The sequence below is a fragment of the Saccoglossus kowalevskii genome, chromosome 15, assembly GCF_978046115.1.
Source record: "Saccoglossus kowalevskii chromosome 15, keSacKowa6.1, whole genome shotgun sequence".
Lineage (NCBI taxonomy): Eukaryota > Metazoa > Hemichordata > Enteropneusta > Harrimaniidae > Saccoglossus > Saccoglossus kowalevskii.
This window is the reverse complement of record NC_140655.1, coordinates 313164-339830: the sequence shown is the minus strand read 5'-3', so window position 1 is coordinate 339830 and position 26667 is coordinate 313164. Positions and strand designations below refer to the sequence as shown.

At 34.1% G+C, this 26667-nt stretch overlaps 1 protein-coding gene across 2 annotated transcripts in view; it reads left to right on the top strand.

The window, feature by feature from the left end:
- The window catches only part of LOC102802400 (polyamine-transporting ATPase 13A3-like), a 340426-nt gene that overhangs the window by 105079 nt on the left and 208680 nt on the right, over nt 1-26667 (top strand). For both annotated transcript variants that reach the window (XM_085508596.1, XM_085508595.1), the window contains 6 exons: nt 431-541; nt 5995-6041; nt 9580-9768; nt 12116-12177; nt 18927-19062; nt 24691-24780. In XM_085508596.1, coding sequence (XP_085364722.1) covers nt 431-541; nt 5995-6041; nt 9580-9768; nt 12116-12177; nt 18927-19062; nt 24691-24780 — 635 coding nt within the window. The remainder of the gene's footprint in view (nt 1-430; nt 542-5994; nt 6042-9579; nt 9769-12115; nt 12178-18926; nt 19063-24690; nt 24781-26667) is intronic.

The following is a 26667-nucleotide window of genomic DNA, read 5'->3' as shown; positions in this document are numbered from 1 at the left end:
CTATACATGTATTATTTATTAAAGGACAGTGGGAATAATACAGCATATGTAGTATTAATTGAGGAACACATTGGCTAGTTTTTTTCTTGCCAAATTTTGCTTATTAAAATATATTTCATCTGTACTATTATTTTTAAGAACTTTTATACAATTCATGTTATTCTTTCAGGAACATTGGGATTAATGCAGTACATGTAGTATTATTTGAGGAACATAGATATTAATATCTTTGTAATTATGATGACTTCATCATTTTTCTCTTGCAAAATACTTAATTTGTTTATTCACTTTTGCCATGCAAAGAAAAGAAATTGCATGGTTTGATTGATATTCATCTATACATTTGTTTTTTAATCTACATGTAGGTTCTCAATGGTCAAGGTTGTAATAGTTACACTATGTTTTATAATAATGTTCAAATTTTTCACAGGATTCAATACGGCTAAAGGTACACTTGTGAGGGCTATTCTATATCCAAAACCAATGGACATTAAACTGTATCGAGACTCTATGCGGTTTATTGGTGTCATGTTTTTATTAGGTAATATAATCTTATGAGATTTTCTTTACCATGTCCTACATGAAATATAAACATTCAGAGCAGCTTTCACATGTGGCTCTGTCTCTGTATGCATATGTCATATGGTGTGCCTAAAACATTCATTGATAGTTTTTTGTTTCATTGATATTTGACCTACTGTCATTTTTGTCTCCATGTCATTGTTTGATTCTGCGATCCTGTTACGCTTTCGATCAAATCCAGTGGCGTTAACAAGTGACATTGAGAAAGCATTTCTCCAGATCCGACTCCATAATGATGATCGGAAATATACAAAGTTCTTGTGGCTTGCAGATGTCAATGATATAAACAGTGACTTTGTTACTTATCAGTTTAGTTCTGTATTGTTTGGAGCTACTTGCAGTCCCTTTATCTTAAATGCTGCTATAAAAACATTAATAAATGATAACACTCATATACCTGCTGCTAATGATTTTAATACAGCATAATATCTACGTGGGTGACGTAATCACTGGTTGTCGCGATTCAGAAGAAGCTCATCGTTTTTACAACGACCTTACCAATCTGCTCGCTACTCGTGGTTTCAACCTACGATCATGGAATACTAACGATCCTACAATTCGGGACATCATCACACAAGACAACAAAGCGAAACCTGCTACAACTGTCGGCATTCTCGGTATGAAATGGGACACAGAAAGCGACGTACTCTACTTAAATCAACTGAACCCCCCAACAATCCGACCTGTAACTACTAAACGCGACGTCGTCAGTTACTCAGCAAGTTTGTCGATCCACTAGGTTTACTTTCGCCAGTCCATGTGCGTGCCAAATTATTAATTTAGATATTATGGAAACTCAGTCATAATTGGGATGACCCTATATCCGGAGACCTACAACGCGATTGGTTCAATATTGCCAATGATCTGCGAGAAGTAAGCAGTATAAATGTTAATCGTTGTTATTTCACTGAGAACAATGACAACAACATTGAAGTACATGCATTCGCGGATGCGTCTACTAAAGCGTACGGTGGTGTTGTTTATATTAAGTCTGGTAAACAAACCACGCTGGTAGTAGCCAAGACACGCGTTGCCCCGATCCGGAAACAAATATTAACATTACCCCGCCTTGAATTAATGGCTGCTGTAATCGCTACACGGTTGAGTAATTATGTGAGCTCAGCGTTGGCTACGAAATACAATAAATCCCGTAACGTGTTGTGGTCTGATTCGCATATCGCACTACACTGGATTCATTCCCGTGGCAAACCCGACATCTTTACAACAAACCGTGTCGCTGAAATCAACAGTTTTCAACAAGACTACAAGTATGTGCCAACGGAAAGTAATCCAGCCGATCTACTGACACGTGGTATAACACCGAGAGAGCTACGTAACTCGTCACTTTGGTGGGAAGGGCCATCCTGGCTGAAAGATCGTGATTCATGGCCGATCTGTGAACTTTTTGACTCCAACCCCGAAATGGGCATATCTGTCAATCATATGTCATTACAGCCAGCACCTGGATTATCTACACTCGCTAACACAACTCATCGTGACAACACTCCATCGACGAATAAGACCGATGAACCTGCAACTCCCATTGGTATTCAATATATCATTAATGCAAGCAGATACAGCAATTATAATAAACTGCTTCATGTTTCAGCGTATGTTCTAAGATTTGTGCGTTTGCTGAAATACAAGGTTAAACGTAAACAAACGTCACCCTCTCCGAATGAAGTTGACAACAGACTAACTTCTCACTATATACTGCCCTCAGCGACGGAAATTATCAATGCAGAATTAACTTGGATTCGACACATTCAAAATACTGAGTATGCTGACGTTATTTCTACACTACGAAAGAATAACAAGAAACTTGGACCATTGACTAAACAACTCAAATTATTTATTGGCGAAGATTCTCTGATACGAACGTATACACAATTCGGGACTTAAATTTGATACTATACATCCAATCCTGTTACCCGGAGATCACCCATTCACCAGAATGATTGTTTACGCTACACATCTTCGATTAAGTCACGGCGGCCCACAAGCAACCATAACAGCAGTACGCGAGCGATTTTGGATTACTGCCATTCGCCGTGTTGTTAATGCCGTACTTCACAAATGTGTCACATGTAAGAAGGTCGACAGTCGCCCGTATAATAAACCAATTACTGCCCCACTTCCGGAACATAGTGTCCGCGAAATACCTCCATTTGAAGTCAGTGGAGTTGACTATACTGGTGCGTTATATGTTAAAAACCCCCATAATAACTGCATTTCCAAAGCGTATATATGTCTCTTCACCTGTGCTGTGACGCGAGCCATACACCTAGAATAAGTTCCAGATATGTCCACGACATCTTTCATGTTTGCCTTTCGTCGCTTTGCAGCACGCCGATCAACACCATCTACTTTGATCTCAGACAATGCGATGACATTCTTATCTGCAGCTAACGAACTAAAAGAAATTGCGTCTGATCCGGAAGTACAATCCCTGCTTCTTAAACATCGCACTACGTGGAAGTTTATTCCAAAACGCGCCCCTTGGTTCGGTGGATTCTATGAGCGTATGATTGGGATCACGAAAACTACCTTGAAGAAAGTTCTCGGCAAATCTTGTGTTTCATTTGCCGAGTTGGAAACCATACTTACTCAAATCGAAGCGTCTATTAATGACCGGCCACTAACACATATATCTTCACATGTTGACGACTTAACACCGTTAACCCCGTCTCACTTGGTCAACGGTAGGAATATCTCCAGTCTACCCTACGTTACACCAAACAATTCTGTGGATTACACATCTGACTCCCATCTAAAACTTAACCGCCGTTATGAACACCTTGCTGAACGACTACGTGCATTCTGGAAAAGGTGGTCATCAGAGTACCTGACCGCACTCAGGGAACGCCACTTTCACACATCAGACGGCGTGAAATCGAACTCTATCAAAGTTGGTGACATCGTTCTCATCCATAGTGATGTCAACAAACGCATACACTGGCACATGGCTAGAATCACGCGTCTTCTGCCCGGTAAGGCCGGAATTGTACGAGCCGCTGAGATTAAGACTAAACTCGGCATTACAAACCGCCCAATCACCAAACTGTACCCATTGGAGACGAGTGAAGTGAATTCAGCTAATACATCACTGCCTGAGGGAATCCCGATTTCCCCGACATCCTCGCCTATCGTTTTGATAGAAACAATAGATGACACAACACAATCCAATAATGACAATTCACCACTCATATCTCAACGTCCTCAACGCCAGGCCGCTGTTCAGGCCACGAAATGGATTAGAAAATTAGCCAAGAAGGAACTACTTTGATAAATCTAACTTTTATTTTGAAAATAACATTTATTTTACAAGTCTGACAACTAACCTGTGTATATATATACTCGTAGACTCCTTTTATCATTGTTTGTTTTTGTTTTTGTACATGTATTCTTATAAACACATTCTGTGAACTTTTTTTTATTATTGCCGTATATTCATGTATTTTTTCTTTCAAGAATCAATAATATTTCTTTCCTATCGATAATTGCCAGGAATTATCTTTCGTCCCCCGGGAGTATATCGGGAACATTTAGTTACAGTTATTGATTCGTATTTACTTGTATTCTTTCCGCATATATACACATCCTTTTAGTGTTAGTTCGATGTGTTTCTGTTTGATATTGCAGTAAAGCTATGGAAAACTAGCACAACCTTGACTGCTTTAAGCCATTTTAATGATCAAGGCCACTTATACTAACGTAATAGGAAACACTCATAATTATATAATCAGCGCCAAAATTTGTTTACACGGTGTGAATCCTTGGCGGTTTATAAATACTGTGATTTCTTTGTAAGCGGCTTCCTTGTCGGGTTGGTCGTTGTATTGTTGAACCATAGTTTCGACTATACATGTATCAAGCACCCTTGTGAGAATTATTCTGGCTTTGTCCCGTCTTTTCTTCAGTGTAGTTTAATTCGGCATGATGACTCGTTAGATCCTGGTCTCGGCACCAAATTGTGGTTGGGTATCACAATAGAAGACAGGATACGAAACTTAACGAGCCTGGTAGTGTATACACACTACGCAGTTACGGGATAAAGTGACAGCGAGACGATATACTTCAGCTATGGATAGTATTTATTCTGGAGAACATAACATGTGTCATCGAGAGTTTGGTAACAACTGGTAATTACAAAGAAATCACAGTATTTATAAACCGCCAAGGATTCACACCGTGTAAACAAATTTTGGCGCTGATTATATAATTATGAGTGTTTCCTATTACGTTAGTATAAGTGGCCTTGATCATTAAAATGGCTTAAAGCAGTCAAGGTTGTGCTAGTTTTCCATAGCTTTACATGCAATATCAAACAGAAACACATCGAACTAACACTAAAAGGATGTGTATATATGCGGAAAGAATACGAGTAAATACGAACCAATAACTGTGACTAAATGTTCCCGATAGATTCTATGGCATACCTTTATCAATTCCATTTATACATGGAAGTGAGTGATGATGTATCTTGTGATGTCATTTTTGTCTTGTGATGTCATTTATTCCAATGCTTATCAATTTCACACTGTTGTCAGCTGACTGCATGGGGCCCAAATTGTTTCTATTTTCATGTGCTCTCATATATATACCTAGGATCAATTCTTTTTAAAGTTGATTTCAAAGACATGATGCATGCAAGTTAATTTGTAGCGTATTTTGATAAGCCCTGACTGACTAGTGTTCATTTTAGCCTCTAAAACAACAACTTCCCATGCATTCTTTGGCTGATTCATTCACCAGAAGTGATGGTTTTGATGTACGTCAGTTTGCTTTGTGATTTGATTCAAAATGACTGACTTGTGGCCATTTTGGTTGATTTTACAATACATTGTAGCTCAGTCTTACTTTGATGGACTTTGTTCAAGAAAATTGTTTTTCTCTATTTGGTAGCATCTTATCATGCTGAATACTCCCAACATGTAATTGTATACATTTTCATTTATAAATTCACAGTCACTTAATCTGGATGAGAACATGACAATGATTGTTTATAATATGTTCAAAATCTTTGGTAGCAAATCTTTTCTTAAAATCTGTTGCCTTATGGCAACCTTATTTATATAATTAATTGATGCCCTATTTAATTACCTTAATCTGAGGTGAAGTCTGCCCTCTATGGTGTGAATAGCTGAAGGACATTTTGCTCAGTACATGTATAATATATAATATATGTTTTGCATTCAAGAAAATAATTGTGAAATTGGACAATAAGATTATACAACTATGTTACAAGTCATCTAGCCATTGAATGTTACCATGATGCTTTGTGATTGTAACCATAGCGAAATATGTGTGATCATACTTCGTATTTAGTTATTGCCATTGTGTAAATAAAAAACAATAACATTTGAATTTTGAGTCATCATAAATTTGATTGTTCATGTAATTGTTTTCCAGCTACCATTGGATTTATTTATACAGTTATAATATTGGCTTCACAAGGGGTAAGATTCTGTTTCTCATATTGTTATCTTAATGCAGATAAACTATATAATATATATAAAAATAATAGTATTGGAAAACTTCAAAGTGTGTACGATCTAGATGATTGTTTGTGGCTAATGTTTTGTTTCCTCCACCATCCTGAACACTGTTAGCATTAAACATAGAAGATGCATGACATTATGGAGAACAAAAAACAGTTCAATTTTGTGAGTTTTTGAGTTTTTACTTTTACATTGTTATTAAGGTAATGTTATTTTGGTCTGTTTTGCTCCCATCTAAGTTTTAGCCAGTATTTACCGGGCAAAAATATTGTTTTGTTTCAGGACTTTGACTTTGTCTTGAACTTTTGCCTTGCTGTATACTCTCCCAATATTTAATTTAATTACCGGTTCTGCCGTAAATTCCCCAAAGGCAGTTAAACAGCAGTTCAGGTTTAAAAAAAATTAAATGGGCCCAAGAAATCGATTTTTCGGCAGTTTTTTAAGGTGTTATTTCAATCTTTTCTGATGCCTAAAAGTTTTGCCGTAGTCATTGACACCTATTCAAGAGTATGATGTTTATTGCGACTAGCCTGAATGGGTAAGCTTTGTTTCGAAAATGAGCTGTTATCGCTGTAAACAATTATTCTTCAAATGCTCAGTTTATCTTTTGAAAACAAAAAATATTTTTATTTAAAAACAAATCATGCCGCTTTCCTATAAAGATCGTACTACAACATCTCTTCCGCGTTGTGTTCAATAACATTAACATATTTAAATGTGCTATGGTAATTTGAACACGTTGGCATCATCCATCGTTTTCATTGGTTAATTATCGATTTGAACTGTCAGACGAAAGAACACCATCCAGGGAAAAACATGGCGGATATTCATTTCTATAGCATTGAGCGTTGAAAATGCGACTGGAATCATTCGCTTACGATGAAATAAGTTGAAATTTATTTGCATTTCATAACAATTCAACAAATTTATTTTTTGCACGTTATTATAATCATTACTAGATAATAATCAACAATTGTGGAATGCAGCATGACAGGATTGCGCTACCGCGATCATTTACTACTAAGCAATGCAGTTGTGTTCGTTTTTATTTGAAACTTCTCTTGGAATATACTTTTGTCACAAATAAAATGAAACAAAATAATTGTATTTGGCGCACAAGGTTCGTTAATGTGATTTTTTGGGAGAAAGATGCGCGGTCTACTTTTTAATCCAGCAAGACATGTATAAAATTTTAGATTAGCTTCTGCAATAGTTTCTTTCGTTTTGGGTGGTCCAACTGCCGGCGTTGAAAATCGGCGTAGGTGGATTTTTCAATGAAAATATAAGCCCCCTGAAAATATTTTATGATTATTCGGATGGGCGAATCTGGTCCACTAGGGAATACTTTCACTATATGTCAGGTCCACTAAGGAATATTTTTACTTGATGTCTGGTCCACTTAGGGAATACTTTCATTTGATGTTTTGTCCACTAGGGAATACTTTCACTTTATGTCCAGTCCACTAAGGGATATTTTTACTTTATGTCTGGTCCACTTAGGGAATACTTTCATTTGATGTCTTGTCTACTAGGGAATATTTTCACTTTATGTCTGGTCCACTTAGGGAATACTTTCATTTGATGTCTTGTCTACAAGGGAATATTTTCACTTTATGTCTGGTCCGCTTGGGAATACTTTCACATTACGTCCTACTCACTAGGGATTACTTTCACATTATGTCTTACCCACTAGGGAATACTTTCACTTTATGTCTGCTCCACTAAGGAATATTTCCACTTTATGTCTGGTTCACGAGGGAATATTTTCACTTTATGTCTGGTCCACTAAGGAATATTTTCACTTTATGACGGTCCACCAAGGGATATTTTTACTTTATGTCTGGTCCACTTAGGGAATATTTTCATTTGATGTCTTGTCTACGAGGGAATATTTTCACTTTATGTCTGGTTCACTTAGGGAATACTTTCATTTGATGTCTTGTCTACTAGGGAATATTTTCACTTTATGTCTGGTTCGCTTGGGAATACTTTCACATTATGTCTTACCCACTAGGGAATATTTTCACTTTATGTCTGCTCCACTACTGGGGAATACTTTCACTTTATGTCTGGTCCATTAGGGAATACTTTCTCATTGCGTCTGGCCCACTAGGGAATATTTTCAGTTTATGTCTTACCCACTAGGGAATACTTTCACTTTATGGCTGGTCCACTACTGGGGAATATTCTCACATTACCTCTGGCCCTCTAGGGAATATTTTCACTTTATGTCTGGTCTACTCGCGAATACTTTCACTTTATGTCTGGTTCATTAGAGAATACTTTCACTTTATGTCTAGTCCACTAAGGAGTATTTTCACTTTCTGTCTGGTCTAATAGCGAATACTTTCACTTTATGTCTAGTCCACTAAGGAATATTTTCACTTTATGTCTGGTCTACTCGCGAATACTTTCACTTTATGTCTGGTTCATTAGAAAATACTTTCACTTTATGTCTAGTCCACTAAGGAATATTTTCACTTTATGTCTGGTCTAATAGCGAATACTTTCACATTATGTCTGGTCCACTAAAGAATATTTTCACTTTATGTCTGGTCTAATAACGAATACTTTCTCATTACGTCTGGTCCACTAAGAAATATTTTAACTTTATGTCTGGTCCACAAAGGAATATTTCCACTTTATGTCTGGTCCACTTGGGAATACTTTCTTATTACTTCTGGCTCAGTAGGGAATACTTTCACATTATGTCTGGTCCACTAGGGAATACTTTCATTTTATGTCTGGTCCACTAAAGAATATTTTCACTTTATGTCTGGTCTAATAACGAATACTTTCACATTATGTCTGGTCCACTAAAGAATATTTTCACTTTATGTCTGGTCTAATAACGAATACTTTCTCATTACGTCTGGTCCACTAAGTGATATTTTCACTTTATGTCTAGTCTACTGGGGAATACTTTCACATTACGTCTGGCCCAGTAGGGAATACTTTCCCATTATGTCTGGTCCACTGAGGAATATTTTCACTTTATGTCCAGTCCGCTAGGGAATACTTTCCCTTTATGTCTGGTCCACTGAGGAATATTTCCACTTTATGTCCAGTCCGCTAGGGGATACTTTCACTTGATGTCTTGTCTACTAGGGAATATTTTCACATTACGTCCAGTCCACTTAGGGAATACTTTCACTTGATGTTTTGTCTAATAGCGAATACTTTCACTTTATGTCTGGTCCACTAAGGAATACTTTCACTTTATGTCTGGTCCACTAAGGAATACTTTCACTTGATGTCTTGTCTACTAAGGAATACTTTCACATTACGTCTGGACCACTAGGGAATACTTTCACTTTATGTTTGGTCTACTTAGAAACATTTTTACCTCATTTCTGGTCCAATAGAAGCACTTTTGCCTTATTACTGGTAAACTAAAGAGCACTCTCACGTCACGTCTTCACTATAGGAGGAACTCTTGCTTTACTTTTGGTCTGTTAGGAAGCACTCATTAACAATAATTTCAATTTGTTTACAGTCTACTGCCAAAGATATTGTCCTCAAGTCACTTGATATCATCACTATAGCGATACCACCAGCATTGCCTGCAGCACTCACTATTGGCATAGTCTATGCACAGAATAGATTGAAGAAACAAAAAATATACTGTATAAGTCCAACAAGGATAAACCTGTGTGGTACAGTAGATGTCTTCTGTTTCGATAAGGTGAGATAATTATATACTGCACAAGTTCAACAGGTATAAACATGTTGAACTGTAGATGTCATCTGTTTTAATAGGATGTTTTTCTAACATACATAAGACATTGTATCAGACATAAGCACATACATTTGTTTCATGATTCTATTCAAAATGCCAGAATGGCAGCCATTTTAAGAATGCATGAAAATCATGCATGTTCTACATTCTAGAACTACAGTAGATTATAGTAATATGTTTACGAATTTGGTTAAACCTTTGTACATATATTGAACACAATGGGACCTTGTTAAACCTTATTTTATTTTTTCAGTTCAGGTTTAAATTGGCCAACTGGCAGCAATTTATATTTCTGACATGCTAAGGCCAATCTTGTTAAAATTTTATAAATACATCTGACGTCATATTGGACATATACATGTGCATTCGTGTCATACTGTGATTCAAGATGGCTAAAAGCAGCCATTCTTAGGCTAGAAAGTACATCTCGACATTCATTTAATTTGTATATTCACAGAGCCAGATAGTCTTCAGGAGCGACCATCTCCAGTAGCAACCTGTCTAATTTTCATTATGTAGTGTAAATAATTGTTTTTAGTAAACATTTACAAGTATTTTCCTAGCTAACAATACAATTCATGTCATAATCTATTAGGGGCCATGAGATTAATACAGTGTATGTAATATTTACTGAGAAATGAGTAAATTAATTAATGTTATAAATAAGTCTTGATGATCTAATTCTTCCTGTATAATACCACTGTTTATTCCTGTTTGGATGTATTCACAAAATAATTTTGAAAGAAAAAGATTGTACCAGACAGCAAGTACATCATTAGATTGTATATTCTGAATTACTTTTATAGTGCAATCATAGGCAAGGTGTTCAGTAGTTTAACTATGTTTTGTGCAACATGGACTGTGTTGTGATATAACTTTGTACATGCAGTGAATTGAATCATGAGGTGCATATCATTTTTTTTTACAGATCTGTTTCAAAATAGTTCAACTGGGAGTTATGGATTATGCCCATCTTGCAATATTATTTTATTATTACAATGTAATATCATCTGTCAACTGTTTCTCATCAGTATTATTGACAAATAATTTTGCTATTTATTGGGCAGACGTTTTTTTTTCATTTTTTCCCTTTGCTTACTGTCATAAAAGCAGTGTCTTCATTTACATATTATTTATATATTGATTTATATTATGACTTGCTAGTTTGTTTCTTATAAAATGGGTCACTGACTCAACTCGTTTAGTAGAACTCTTTCAGTGATCCCCACCACAAATTCCTTCTTTAATTAGTAATGTTACACTGACTTTGTAATTGTTTGTATTTGGTAAAATTCATTCATTAATTCATTCATTCATTCATTTATTCATTTATTCATTCATTCATTCATTCATTCTCCATAACACATACATCATACATCTTGGAATACATCTTGTGCACATCTATTCATTTCACGATCTCATTCAAATGGCTATTTTTAGTTCCTGTTTCAGGGACTATTATTTTGGGTGCTGACCATCAGTCTTAATCTGACATGCTTTTGCGATCACATTCGAACTTATCTCACAGATCTTGTGTGGCGACTTGCATACGGTCATTTTTCAGTACAATTTGATCAAGTATGGCTGACTGGCGGTCATTTTGGTCTTCAATATTACAAAATTCTGTTACTTAATCATGTCCTGGACAAACTCCTCAAAGATGAGCAGGGAGATTTCATTCAAAATTTATATCATAGTCATGCATATGTATGTCATATTTTTGGGGAGATTTGAATGAAATGGCTGACTGGTGGCCATTTTAATTATACTCATGCCAATGCCTATTCCTCTCTATTATATTGGCTGATTCAGTTGAAAGTTTGCATACAAGTACTATACTCATAGGTAATACCATAGTTTGTGCAAATTTGTTGTGATTTTTGTGAATTGGCTTTGTATGTATTGCTCATATTCAAAATGTTTTTGATTGCACCACAAAGGAACAATGGATTCATGCTTTTATACCTCAAGATTGGATTATTTGTAAATACAAAATGTAGTCTGTATAGTCATCTTTGAATGGCGGCTATTTTAATGTTAAAATTCATCAAATAATATTTCTGCCCTTTCAGATCAAAATTGTGGTTATACATAGACAACTATTGTCACGCTTGGTCCATACAACATGAGTATATTTTTTTTCAGATTGGATTCAAAATGGTTAAATGCAAATGCTGTTCTAGAGCAATGACTCTGACATACATTGACTGATCGCAATCAAACTTCACTCATTTCAGTTTCGTTTACTATTTAACTAATGTTAATAATGTTTTTATTCATTTTATTTTATTAGACTGGAACATTAACAGAAGATGGTCTGGATTTAATGGGAATTGTTCCAGTAACAAACTCAAGGTACAATTTAAAAAAATTTTAACAAAACAACTTTCTGATAGAGATGTTGGCTTATGTGCACCTAGTAGTTCAGAATGCGAAGATTGAAATGTTGATGATATTCGAAATAAGAATGCTTGACATGTATTCATTTAAAATATTGATTCAAATCATTTAAATCAAACATTTCTGCTATTCTACTGATCTCAGTCATCAATATACATATTTAATCTAAATTTGGTATACCTAATGAACATATTGAGTTTGTGATGCAGATCGGATTCAAATGGCTGACTGGTGGTCATTTTGTTTTAATATACTCAGGGCAATATCTCTGATTTATCTAGACCAATCACATTAAAGCTCTAAACAGACATCATATCCTGCATAAGCACATATACCAGTTCTTTGTATTAAATGTTTGACATTGACTTGATCAGATAAGGGTTTCTTAACACTTATCCTACCAGTATCATGTTATAAATGTTTTGCATTGACTTGATCAGATAAGGGTTTCTTAACACTTATACTACCAATACCATGTATTTATGACACGAGATCTCATATACGTTAAAGCTTATTTATTGGCAAAAAAAGGGGGGCTCGACCAAAACCACAGAGCTGTTTGCTAATACAATATTAACCTATGGTCCTGGTGCGGCCCCCATAATGCGACTGCAAAGATATAGAAAAATACACGACTGATAGAAAAATACACAACTGATTAGGAATAAATTCAAAACAACAGAGTTAGTACAAAGAACGTATAAAAGTTATAGCAGGCTGTGCTGCTGTGAAGTTAGTAATGAGATGACAGAGGCAGCGTGACTGCGACTGTTTGAAACATCTAGAGCGATGTGGTTGTTTATTGCGATGTTGATACCGCGTGAAGTTATTTAATTGATTATAGGTAGTTTCAGCTTGGCAACTACCCAGTAATGATGACAAGGTTACTGAAAAGTTATTAAAATACATACTTGAAAGAAAAATTATGTCTGGAGATATCTTGGGGGTATATGAGCATATAGCAATAGCGAAGTACCCAAAATGGAACTAAATGAAATTGTGGAATGACACCCAAGATATAAATAGAAATGAAGTACGGTAGTATATTATTTAACTTAAGTCAATAAACAAAGTAATATAGATAACTGATGTATTACAATAAAAATATAAATTAAAAGAAACAAAATGAGGTAGAAAGTCAAACCCAATACCCGGATTACATGCTATAAGCTAAGGCGGATTGTGCTCCGTAGATGGAGTCATCTGCTACTCTGATATACCTGTTGTAGGTATCTGAGGTCCAGCGACCTAGAGTTTTAATCATATGGTCCTGAATTCCCGCATGTGCTGCTGACGAGGCTGCACCAATGCGGAAAGAGCGACCCGAGTACTTAGAGGCGTCTACCCCTATTGTGTTTAGTAAGGAGCGTAGTAAATGCAGAAAGCATGCGCGTGTTAAAGGTAGACCATCTTCTGAAATAAACAGAGGGTCACTTGGTCCGTTATGGTAATTGCTACGCTTACGGGCAGCAATATACTGCTGCAATGCAGTAACAGGACAAAAACGGTTATTCTTAAAAAGTGTGAGGACTGTCCCTTTCCGTAACGGATCTGTTTTTGATGTTTTTAACTTCAGAAGAACTTTATCCGAACTACAAAAGCTTACATCCTCAAGACATAAATTGACATTTTTGTCAAATTGTGCGTTCTCTGTGGTGAACTCACCACACCTCAAAAAACCAATAAATGCCACTGAGACTACCGCTTGAAGCAAAACATCTGTAAAAGGTGTGAATATTCCTTTGCTTAGAGCTGAACACATTTTTGCAACAATGTTTGCAGTAAAAGGGAGATGGGGCTGTCGGTGTTGGCCCATTTTGCGTGTCAGCCCCTTTAATACCAAATTTAACCTTTCTAACGGGGCCCAACAGGCCGACTTCATGGGGTTTGAAAAGCCGGCCTTTAGATATGCATACCTGATGCCCGCTAAGTATAACCTAATTGTGGACCCCTTTAACTGCAAACTGCTGCTACAGTAAGTTACAAATAAAATCAACAGGCTCTCTGAAATGGGAGGTAGGTTAGATATAGAGCATTGCACATTGTGCACACTAGCAAAGGTTAAAAACTGTGAGAGTGCGGTACTGTAAGCCTGCTTGGTTTTCTTGGCTATCGCTGCACTATATAGTACCTCCACTTCCTCAGCTAGATCTGGGTCACTTCGCAATATAGTGGACACTGCGTTCTGAGCTGCTGTGCGGCTGGAGCCAACTGCCTGAACTTCTGGAAATGGAAACGTGATAATGAATCAGCTATCCCGTTATGAACCCCTGGGAGAAAGCGTGCAAGAATTATAAAATTATAGCGCATTGCCAACAAGGTGAGTCGTCTCATTAACTTATTTATAGTTTGGCACTTCGAAGAGGCTCTACCTTTGTTAATGATATGTACCGTAGCCTCATTGTCACAATTAAACCTGATGCGCTTTTGAGACCATTTCCCTCCCCATAACATAGCTGCAACCACAATAGGGTATAATTCTAAAAGGGCCATAGATAGATCACTCCGGTTATTCATGTTAAGTTCTGCAGGCCAACAGTCGCTAAACCATTCGCCTCTAAAATATCCCCCAAACCCAACCTTTGATGAAGCGTCTGTGTAAATCTGCAAGTCTGCAGCACTGGTGACCTCACTGTTGAGGAAAAGATGAACTCCATTCCATGATTGCAAGAAACTATCCCACATAGCTAGCTCCATGCGACAGTCACTATTAATAGCTACATGTACATGGTAATGAAGTTTTGGTACTGTGGAGGCTAACTGCAGTAGATGAGACACAAAAGATCTACCTGGCAGGACTACTCTTCCAGCAAAACTCAGATGACCTAACAAAGATAACAAGACTTGTTTGGTAACACTTTTCTTTGCTAACACTTCAGATAATTTTTGTGAAATCCTGATTCTCTTGTCTGTTGGTAGAAAGGCCATCAATTCTTTTGAGTTAAGCATTATACCTAAATACTCCAATTCCTGGACAGGACCCAGTGTTTTATGTTTCGCCAAAGGAATTCGTAAAGTATTAAAAATCAATGTCATGATTGACATTGTACGCAAAGCACTAAATTCTCCATCATCTACAGTTAAAAAATCATCTAAAAGATGCAAAATAAATTTGATTCCATATTTGTGTTCCGCAATCCAACAAATAGCTTGGGAAAGTGCGTCAAACAATTTTGGACTTGACCTGCAACCAAATACTAGTCGTACAAAGAAATAATACTTTCCTTCCCATTTAACCCCATGCCAGGGCACGACCGATGGGTGAAGTGGAACTTGTTTAAATGCATCCATGATATCAAATTTACACATAAATGCACTGCTACCCACTCTTTTCAATTCCACAGTAGCATCATCAATACGTATGTATGACATTGAAAAAGCCTCCTTGTCTATGAGTTCGTTAAGGCATGGAACTCCTGGTTTGTCATGGGGGGGCTGAAAGATCAACAATAAGACGTTTCTTTCCCGAATACTTGCCCTCAGCTAAACCTAAGGGGCTTATACGAAAAACTGAAAAAGGCGGTGTATCGAAGGGTCCTATCACATAGCCTTTGTCAATTTCTGACTGCAAAAGTCTACTAACAGAAGCTGGGTCTGCCCTAGCTGTTAGGTTATTGGTACATTCATATGAAAGCGCTGGGACATTTTCAATCCCTGTCATAAAACCCTCCCTTAGACCTGAGCATAATTGGGGTGTAAAAGTTTTATCTGGATGTTCAAATAAAAGTTCTTCCAATTTATCAATGTTTATTGGTGTACAAGCCATGAGTTGTTGTCACTGGGCAAGTGCCCCTGGTGTGGCATTGGCATTAGATTTGGTACACCTTCGGCCTGGGTGGCCGCCTTTGCATGTGGAGCATGCATGCATATACTCGCATGGGTTTCGTCTACATCCCTCTTCTGTGTTGTAATTGTTGCAGATTTCCTTTCCATTATGAAAAATCTTCTTGCGCCCTCTCCCGTCTGTAGATCCCTGTTGTTGGTAGGTGCGTGGTGGCCCAAAACCTCTCTTTTGAGGGCAGAAGTCTTGCATGTGCAGTGTGCTGCTACAAATAATACATGCAGCGGCCTTCTGGTTTGCAACAACCTTATTGAGCAAAGAATGATTTACTACATCCCAGTCCACTTTAATTTTTTCAAGCTGAAGCCAAGTGGCAGCAGTCATTGCAAATTGCACGTGATAGTCATAAAATCTTGAACCCCAACTATTATGTATGTCCACAATGTCTGCTTGATATTCATCCAGTTCTTCCCGACGTTCTGGATGAGCACTACACATGACAGACTTATATCTGTTAAAAGCCACACAGAATTCTGATAATGTCAAAGATTTATTAAGGCGTGGATCATTGTTACCTTTAATTTTTATTTCATTGCCGTCAACATCCATTATACATCGATTGTCGGACATTTCCTGGGCAGGTATTAATAAAGCAGCAAGATTTACATATCTACCTTTAATGATGTTGTCCCTCATTGTCGGTGACACGTTAACGATCCTTGGCAAACTTTCCGCCGCTATTCCGTATTTCCTTCGTTCAAATGAGACGTTAGAATTAATTGATGGGTTATTTACAGAGTTGCCTTGTGTTACAAAACCGCCAATGGTAGGTAATTGGCTTGTTGGCAGCGCCGATGTCACCGCTGACCTAGGGTCCGCCATATTGTTGTGACCACTCGCCCTACAATGCACTGCGGCTGTTGACCTTTGACTCTCTTCCTGTTCAGGCACCGATGTCGCCGAAGGTGAAATCGATACGCCTGTAGCCATACTGGAATTGTTAATTAAAGAGGTTACTGTTTGCCTTAAGTCAGAAATATCACGGCGAATACTTGCTACAACATCGCCGGATAGAACATTTGAGGCTGTTTGCGTATCTCCCTCGTTATCGTCCAGACTGTCGATCTCGGCCGCCTCTGGCCCCATGTCTGCTGTTGATGTTTGGATGGTTGAACTACGATGATTTGGTCTATTCATTTCATATATGCGTATATAGGAATTCCGGGCTAAATTAGTCGGTAAATTAAAGCCCATGTCTTTCAATTCCAATCTTAACTTAGCATTAGTCCAATTAGCGGGGTTACTATAGTCCAGATTTCTCCTATTTCGGGATGTTCTAGCCGCGGGACGTCCTCTCTTCGGGCGGTTAGGCAGTTGAGTTTCCAACACTACAGAAGTAGTCGCGATTTCCGTCCCGTTCTCCTCAGCCGTGCGTTTTCTACTCTGCATCCGAGTACCCATAGTGCGTAGATTATTCATAATTAAACTTTCTAGACGTGTTTGGTTGACAATTATGAATAAAACTGATAATAATTTGCCTCAAAGAGAAACCGGCAAGTCTATCTGAATGCACCGCTTATTACAATGGCGGGAGATATGACCCCCTGCATTGGTATGAGAAAGCGTGAGATCTCGTGGCATAAATACTGTAAAATGATACTCACTTAACATACATTAAATGTTTTACATTGACTTGATCAGATAAGGGTTTCTTAACACTTATACTACCAGTCCCATGTATTAAATGTTTTACATTGACTTGATCAGATAAGGGTTTCAAAACACTTGTACTACCAGTCCCATGTATTAAATGTTTGACATTGACTCGATCAGATAAGGGTTTCTTAACACTTATCCTACCAGTCCCATGTATTAAATGTTTTACATTGACTTGATCAGATAAGGGTTTCTTAACACTTATCCTACCAGTACCATGTTATAAATGTTTTACATTGACTTGATCAGATAAGGGTTTCTTAACACTTATACTACCAGTACCATATAAAATGTTTCACATTGACTTGATCAGATAAGGGTTTCTTAACACTTATCCTACCAGTCCCATGTATTAAATGTTTTACATTGACTTGATCAGATAAGGGTTTCTTAACACTTATCCTACCAGTACCATGTTATAAATGTTTTACATTGACTTGATCAGTTAAGGGTTTCTTAACACTTATACTACCAGTACCATATAAAATGTTTCACATTGACTTGATCAGATAAGGGTTTCTTAACACTTATACTACCAGTACCATATATTAAATGTTTCACATTGACTTGATCAGATAAGGGTGAATGATGTCTGTTTTGAACTAGTGTTGAACTATAAATGTAGGTTCAAGAAAATCTAAGATTGGTAAAATTTGGGAGAAGCAAAACAAATTTAATTTTGGTAGCTAACAAATTATGAAAATCTGCCAAATATAATTTTGGGCTTTTACTATTATTATATAATAGTAATATTGATTGAAGAACATGAATACTAATTAATTTTTATGTTATTATGATGACTTTATTGTTGTTCAGAATTGTTGCCACCTAAATTTTAGCCAGTATTTTCAGAGACAGATTTTGCAAGAACAAGATTGAACCACACAGCAAGTTCATCTTAATTTCTATATTCTGAATTCTTATTTATTATCTAGATTCTAAACAGGCAAGGTCATAATAGTTTCTCTATGTTTTAGTTATATAAGGATGTGTTTTGCTCATAGAACTTGTTTTGTTTTGCCTGAAAGTTGCATTATATACTATGTAATATGTTCATTGTGCATGCACAAAATTAATTGTTTGTATTGTATTGAACCAGAGTGTATTGTATTATATCTAGTGTAGTGTAGAATAGTGTAGCGTAGTGTAGCATAGTGTAGTGTTTAGTTGACTTGAATGTTTAATCTTTTTTAATTTTAAAACTCAGCTTTGAACACATGACTATGAACATCCCATTTGGAAAATTGTTAGTTTCCATGACAACATGCCATTCTTTGACTCACATAAAAGAAGAGTTGACTGGTGATCCATTAGACGTGAAAATGTTTGAAGCCACAAAATGGGTAGGTCAAGTGATTTGTTTCATTTCATTACTAACCATATGGTTTGACTTGGTAGGTCAGGTCATTTGTTTCATTCATCACTAACCATATGGTTGGACTGAGTCAGTCAAGTCATTTGTTTCCTTTCATCACTAACGATAGGTTCTGACATTATATTGTCTGACAGTTTAAGATAACCACGATTGATTCATAGTTTATCATCATTTATTATTTCTAAAAAAAACAAGGACCATGGAAAATTTAAAGCTACATTAAGGATAAGTGCTGGTCTTTTAAACATTTTTTTAATATTTTCTTTATACTGTTTTTTACCTTTTCTTTGCAAACACTGTTAAATATTTTTTTGATTGTTTCTTTCATGCTCAATTAAACTTTTTTTTGTTATGTTATTCATGATATAAAAAGTTAGTGTAACCAGGTCTTTATTTCAGGTTCTCTGCGAGCACACATGGGTCAATGACTCGCATTACTTCTGGGATGTTTATCTGACATTCAACTTCAACTATTATTGTTAATTTTAACACTTAAGCCTTAAGATTTATATATCTGTAAGCGATTATTCTTTGAGAAACGTAAAAGTATTAGATTTACTCAATGACAAAGATATCAGCAGCAATGGCAGCAATGTCATATATACTCAGAATACATTGTTCAATAACAAGACCAGCAGTTTTAAACATTCCATAAGCTCAGAAAAGGTACATTCCAAATCATGATCTATAACTAATCATTTTCATATGACCTATTGACTGAAATGTACTTTGCTTTTGTACTCATGGACATGTGGCTAAAGTCAATGTAATCCAGTACTTCCTGAGTGCATACTTTTCGTTATTCTTATGATAACACTATAATTGTTTCTGCTTGTACTCATAATTTATTGAAAAATTGTTGTTGATTTTAACCATTAATCACCTCAAAAATCCATTATGCATACATACTAACATGATAAATATAATCCATTGTGTATACATACTAACATGATAATATAATCCATTATGCATACATACTAACATGATAATATAATACATTATGCATACATATTAACATGATAAATATAATACATTATGCATACATACTAACATGATAATATAATCCATTATGCATACATACTAACACGATAATATAATACATTATGCATACATACTAACATGATAAATATAATACATTATGCATACATACTAACACGATAATATAATACATTATGCATATATACTAACATGATAAATATAATCCATTATGCATACATACTAACATGATAATATAATACATTATGCATACATACTAACATGATAATATAATCCATTATGCATACATACTAACATGATAAATATAATACATTATGCATACATACTAACACGATAATATAATACATTATGCATATATACTAACATGATAAATATAATCCATTATGCATACATACTAACATGATAATATAATACATTATGCATACATACTAACATGATAAATATAATCCATTATGCATACATACTAACACGATAATATAATACATTATGCATACATACTAACATGATAAATATAATACATTATGCATACATACTAACACGATAATATAATACATTATGCATATATACTAACATGATAAATATAATCCATTATGCATACATACTAACATGATAATATAATACATTATGCATACATACTAACATGATAATATAATCCATTATGCATACATACTAACATGATAAATATAATACATTATGCATACATACTAACACGATAATATAATACATTATGCATACATACTAACATGATAAATATAATCCATTATGCATACATACTAACATGATAAATATAATCCATTATGCATACATACTAACATGATAAATATAATACATTATGCATACATACTAACATGATAATATAATCCATTATGCATACATGATAATATAATACATTATGCATACATACTAACATGATAAATATAATCCATTATGCATACATACTAACATGATAATATAATACATTATGCATACATACTAACATGATAATATAATACATTATGCATACATACTAACATGATAAATATAATACATTATGCATACATACTAACATGATAAATATAATACATTATGCATACATACTAACATGATAATATAATCCATTATGCATACATACTAACATGATAAATATAATACATTATGCATACATACTAACACGATAATATAATACATTATGCATACATACTAACATGATAAATATAATACATTATGCATACATACTAACATGATAATATAATCCATTATGCATACATACTAACACGATAATATAATCCATTATGCATACATACTAACATGATAAATATAATACATTATGCATACATACTAACATGATAATATAATCCATTATGCATACATACTAACATGATAATATAATCCATTATGCATACATGATAATATAATACATTATGCATACATACTAACATGATAAATATAATCCATTATGCATACATACTAACATGATAATATAATACATTATGCATACATACTAACATGATAATATAATACATTATGCATACATACTAACATGATAAATATAATACATTATGCATACATACTAACATGATAAATATAATACATTATGCATACATACTAACATGATAATATAATCCATTATGCATACATACTAACATGATAAATATAATACATTATGCATACATACTAACACGATAATATAATACATTATGCATACATACTAACATGATAAATATAATACATTATGCATACATACTAACATGATAATATAATCCATTATGCATACATACTAACATGATAAATATAATACATTATGCATACATACTAACACGATAATATAATACATTATGCATATATACTAACATGATAAATGTAATCCATTATGCATACATACTAACATGATAATATAATACATTATGCATACATACTAACATGATAATATAATCCATTATGCATACATACTAACATGATAAATATAATACATTATGCATACATACTAACACGATAATATAATACATTATGCATATATACTAACATGATAAATATAATCCATTATGCATACATACTAACATGATAATATAATACATTATGCGTACATACTAACATGATAATATAATACATTATGCGTACATACTAACATGATAATATAATACATTATGCATACATACTAACATGATAAATCTAATCCATTATGCATACATACTAACACGATAATATAATACATTATGCATATATACTAACTTGATAATATAATACATTATGCATACATACTAACATGATAAATATAATACATTATGCATACATACTAACACGATAATATAATACAATATGCATACATACTAACATGATAATATAATCCATTATGCATACATACTAACATGATAAATATAATACATTATGCATACATACTAACACGATAATATAATACATTATGCATATATACTAACATGATAAATATAATCCATTATGCATACATACTAACACGATAATATAATACATTATGCATATATACTAACATGATAATATAATACATTATGCATACATACTAACATGATAAATATAATCCATTATGCATACATACTAACACGATAATATAATACATTATGCATACATACTAACATGATAAATATAATCCATTATGCATACATACTAACATGATAAATATAATCCATTATGCATACATACTAACATGATAAATATAGTCCATTATGCATACATACTAACACGATAATATAATACATTATGCATACATACTAACATGATAAATATAATCCATTATGCATACATACTAACATGATAATATAATACATTATGCGTACATACTAACATGATAATATAATACATTATGCATACATACTAACATGATAAATATAATCCATTATGCATACATACTAACACGATAAAATAATACATTATGCATATATACTAACATGATAATATAATACATTATGCATACATACTAACATGATAAATATAATCCATTATGCATACATACTAACACAATAATATAATACATTATGCATACATACTAACATGATAATATAATACATTATGCGTACTTGCTAACATGATAATATAATACATTATGCATACATACTAACATGATAAATATAATCCATTATGCATACATACTAACACGATAATATAATACATTATGCATACATACTAACATGATAAATATAATCCATTATGCATACATACTAACATGATAAATATATCCCATTATACATACATACTAACATGATAAATATAGTCCATTATGCATACATACTAACACGATAATATAATACATTATGCATACATACTAACATGATAAATATAATCCATTATGCATACATACTAACACGATAATATAATCCATTATGCATACATACTAACATGATAAATATAATACATTATGCATACATACTAACATGATAATATAATCCATTATGCATACATACTAACATGATAAATATAATCGATATTATACATCTGTCATCGTAACGCCATATAAGTTACAGCGTGCTGTAGTTGTGCGGTATTTTACGGGGTATTTTTATACTACCATATTAGGAAATGCGAATTCCAAATATGGAATGATTGCGCGCGTAAGCGTTCTCTAATAATAAAATCAAACATGGCTGCCACCAGGATTTGACCGGACTCCATAAAAGAAGTTCGCTGATTCTGTTCTAAACTTTTTGGATTTCGGCATTCCAATGATGTATCCTTGGAAGGAAAATATGTATAATAATAAGGTTATTACGAAGATACCTCCAAGTATGCACTCAGACAGTACGCTGTCGCATTGACTTCCGCTGCGCATCGATCGATACTGCCGCTGTACTGTTTTCGTGCATACTTTGAGGTATCTTTGTAATAACCTTATATTATGCATACATACTAACATGATAAATTACCACCCAATTAGAGTGAAGGTATGACTCACCAACCAAGTATGATAGAAATAGACCCAGCCAAAAAAGTCACAGAAGAGTTAAACATCTGTTCTCGGTAAAAATTTACCCCAAATTTTTCGATAATGAAAGAAGATATCAAAAAACAAATACTAACTTTATGCCTACACTCAAGCTGAACAGAAATCACAGAAGTTAATAAGTGAAGACAATGGCAATCACACTCAAACACAGACACACAAAAAATGATTTTAAGGGCAATCCTAGCAGAGCGGATCACCAAATAGTGATTTAATGGCAATCCTAGATTAGCAGATCGCCAATATATTTTCTCCAAGAAACTATTTTTTACTCATTCCCTTCAATTATAATTATTCACAGAACTCAATACAACTATCTGTATCTTGTAAGAAGATGTCACAGTTCAAGTTGTTTTAATTTGCAAATGATATATTGTGTCAATTGATTTATAACCTTCTGATTTATTTTTTTATAACTTTCCAAAATTAGTTCTTTCATTGAAAAAATGTAATTACCATTTGCTTGGACTCTGTATGTGTGTTGTTGAAATCTGACATATTGAACCTTCACATTCGAATCATTTCATGAGAAGCATTGGAGCCATGATAAATTTCAGTATCTATTATTAATCATAATAACATACTTATACTTAAATTATTAAATAATTATAGTCAATATGAAGTTTTTAACTCAATATGAGTTTTTTCTGCTAGATATTAGAAGAGCCAAGCCAAGAAGAGAGCTCTAATTTTGATATTCTTATGCCAACTCTGGTTAAGCCACCACCATCTAAAGACCAAGAGGTATTAAATGAATTAATATTTCAAATTGTATAATCAACAAAAAGCATGTTAGACACAACAGGAAACTTGACTTGAACATTGCATTTGTCATCTTGTCATGTCTTATCACTTGCCTTATCTGTATTATTGTGTTTTGAACATCACACTGGTGACATCACTGGTCCATGTTATATCTGATCTGTGTTATATCTGATCTGTGTTATATATGATCTGTGTTATATCTGATCTGTTTTATATCTGATCTGTGTTATATCTGATCTGTGTTATATCTGATCTGTGTTATATCTGATCTGTTTTACAGCTGATCTGTGTTATAGCTGATCTATGTTAGAACTCATCTGTTTTATATCTGATCTGTGTTATATCTGATCCATGCTATATCTGATCCATGTTATATCTGATCTGTGTTTATCTGATCTGTGTTTATCTGATCTGTGTTTATCTGATCTGTGCTTATCTGATCTGTTTTATATCTGATCTACGTTATATCTGATCTATGTTATATCTGATCTATGTTATAGCTTATCTATGTTGAATCTGATCTGTGCTATATCTGATCTATGTTATTGCTGATCTGTTTTATATTTGATGTTATAGCCGATCTATGTTATATCTGATCTGTGTTATATCTGATCTGTGTTATATCTGATCTATGTTATAGCTGATCTGTTTTATATCTGATCTGTGTTATATCTGATCTGTGTTATATCTGATCCGTTTTATATCTGATCTGTGTCATATCTGATCTACGTTATATCTGATCTATGTTATATCTGATCTATGTTATAGCTTATCTATGTTGAATCTGATCTGTGTTATATCTGATCTATGTTATATTTGATCTGTGTTATATCTGATGTGTGTTACAGTGTATATCTGATCTATGTTATAGCTGATCTGTTTTATATCTGATCTGTGTCATGTCTGATCTGTTTTATATCTGATCTATGTTATATCTGATCTGTGTTATAGCTGATCTGTTTCATATCATATCCATTTTATATCTGATCTATGTCATATCTGATCGACTCATTATGTATGCTGATGTAATGGTCTATTTATAGACAGTATGGGTATATATAGGGGAGTTGTTCAGCACTGAGATCAGATCAGAGATCTCGTTGAATTGTATTGGAGTTTAAGTATCTAGTTATTGGAGTAGTGGAGTTTTACCGCGTTATTGTACTTGATGTTTGCAGAGTATAATAATACCAGTACCAGTTGAAACCTCATCTGTTGGCTCCGTGTTCGTATTTTATCATTGCCACCAGGGAAGTCTTTTTGTTACTGTTGCCATTTTGGTATTTGAACCATCACACCTGTACTATACCAATTACGGTAATATTACGTTGCGTGTGACACTGATCTATGTTATATCTGATCTGTGTTATATCTGATCTATGTTATATCTGATCTGTATTATATCTGATCTGTTTCATATCTGATCTGTGTTATAGCTGATATGTGTTATATCTGATATGTGTTATATCTGATATGTGTTATATTTGATCTGTGTTATATCTGATCTATGTTGTATCTGATCTGTTTTATATCTGATCTGTGTTATATCTGATCTGTGTTATATCTGATCTGTTTTATATCTGATCTGTTTTATATCTGATCTGTGTTATTTCTGATCTGTGTTATATCTGATCTGTGTTATATCTGATCTGTGTTATATCTGATCTGTGTCATATCTAATCTGTTTTATATCTGATCTGTGTTATATCTGATCTATGTTATATTTGATCTGTGTTATATCTGATCTATGTTATATCTGATCTGTATTATATCTGATCTGTGTTATATCTGATCTGTGTTATATCTGATCCATGTTATATCTGATCTGTTTTTATATCTGATCTGTGTTATATCTGATCTGTGTTA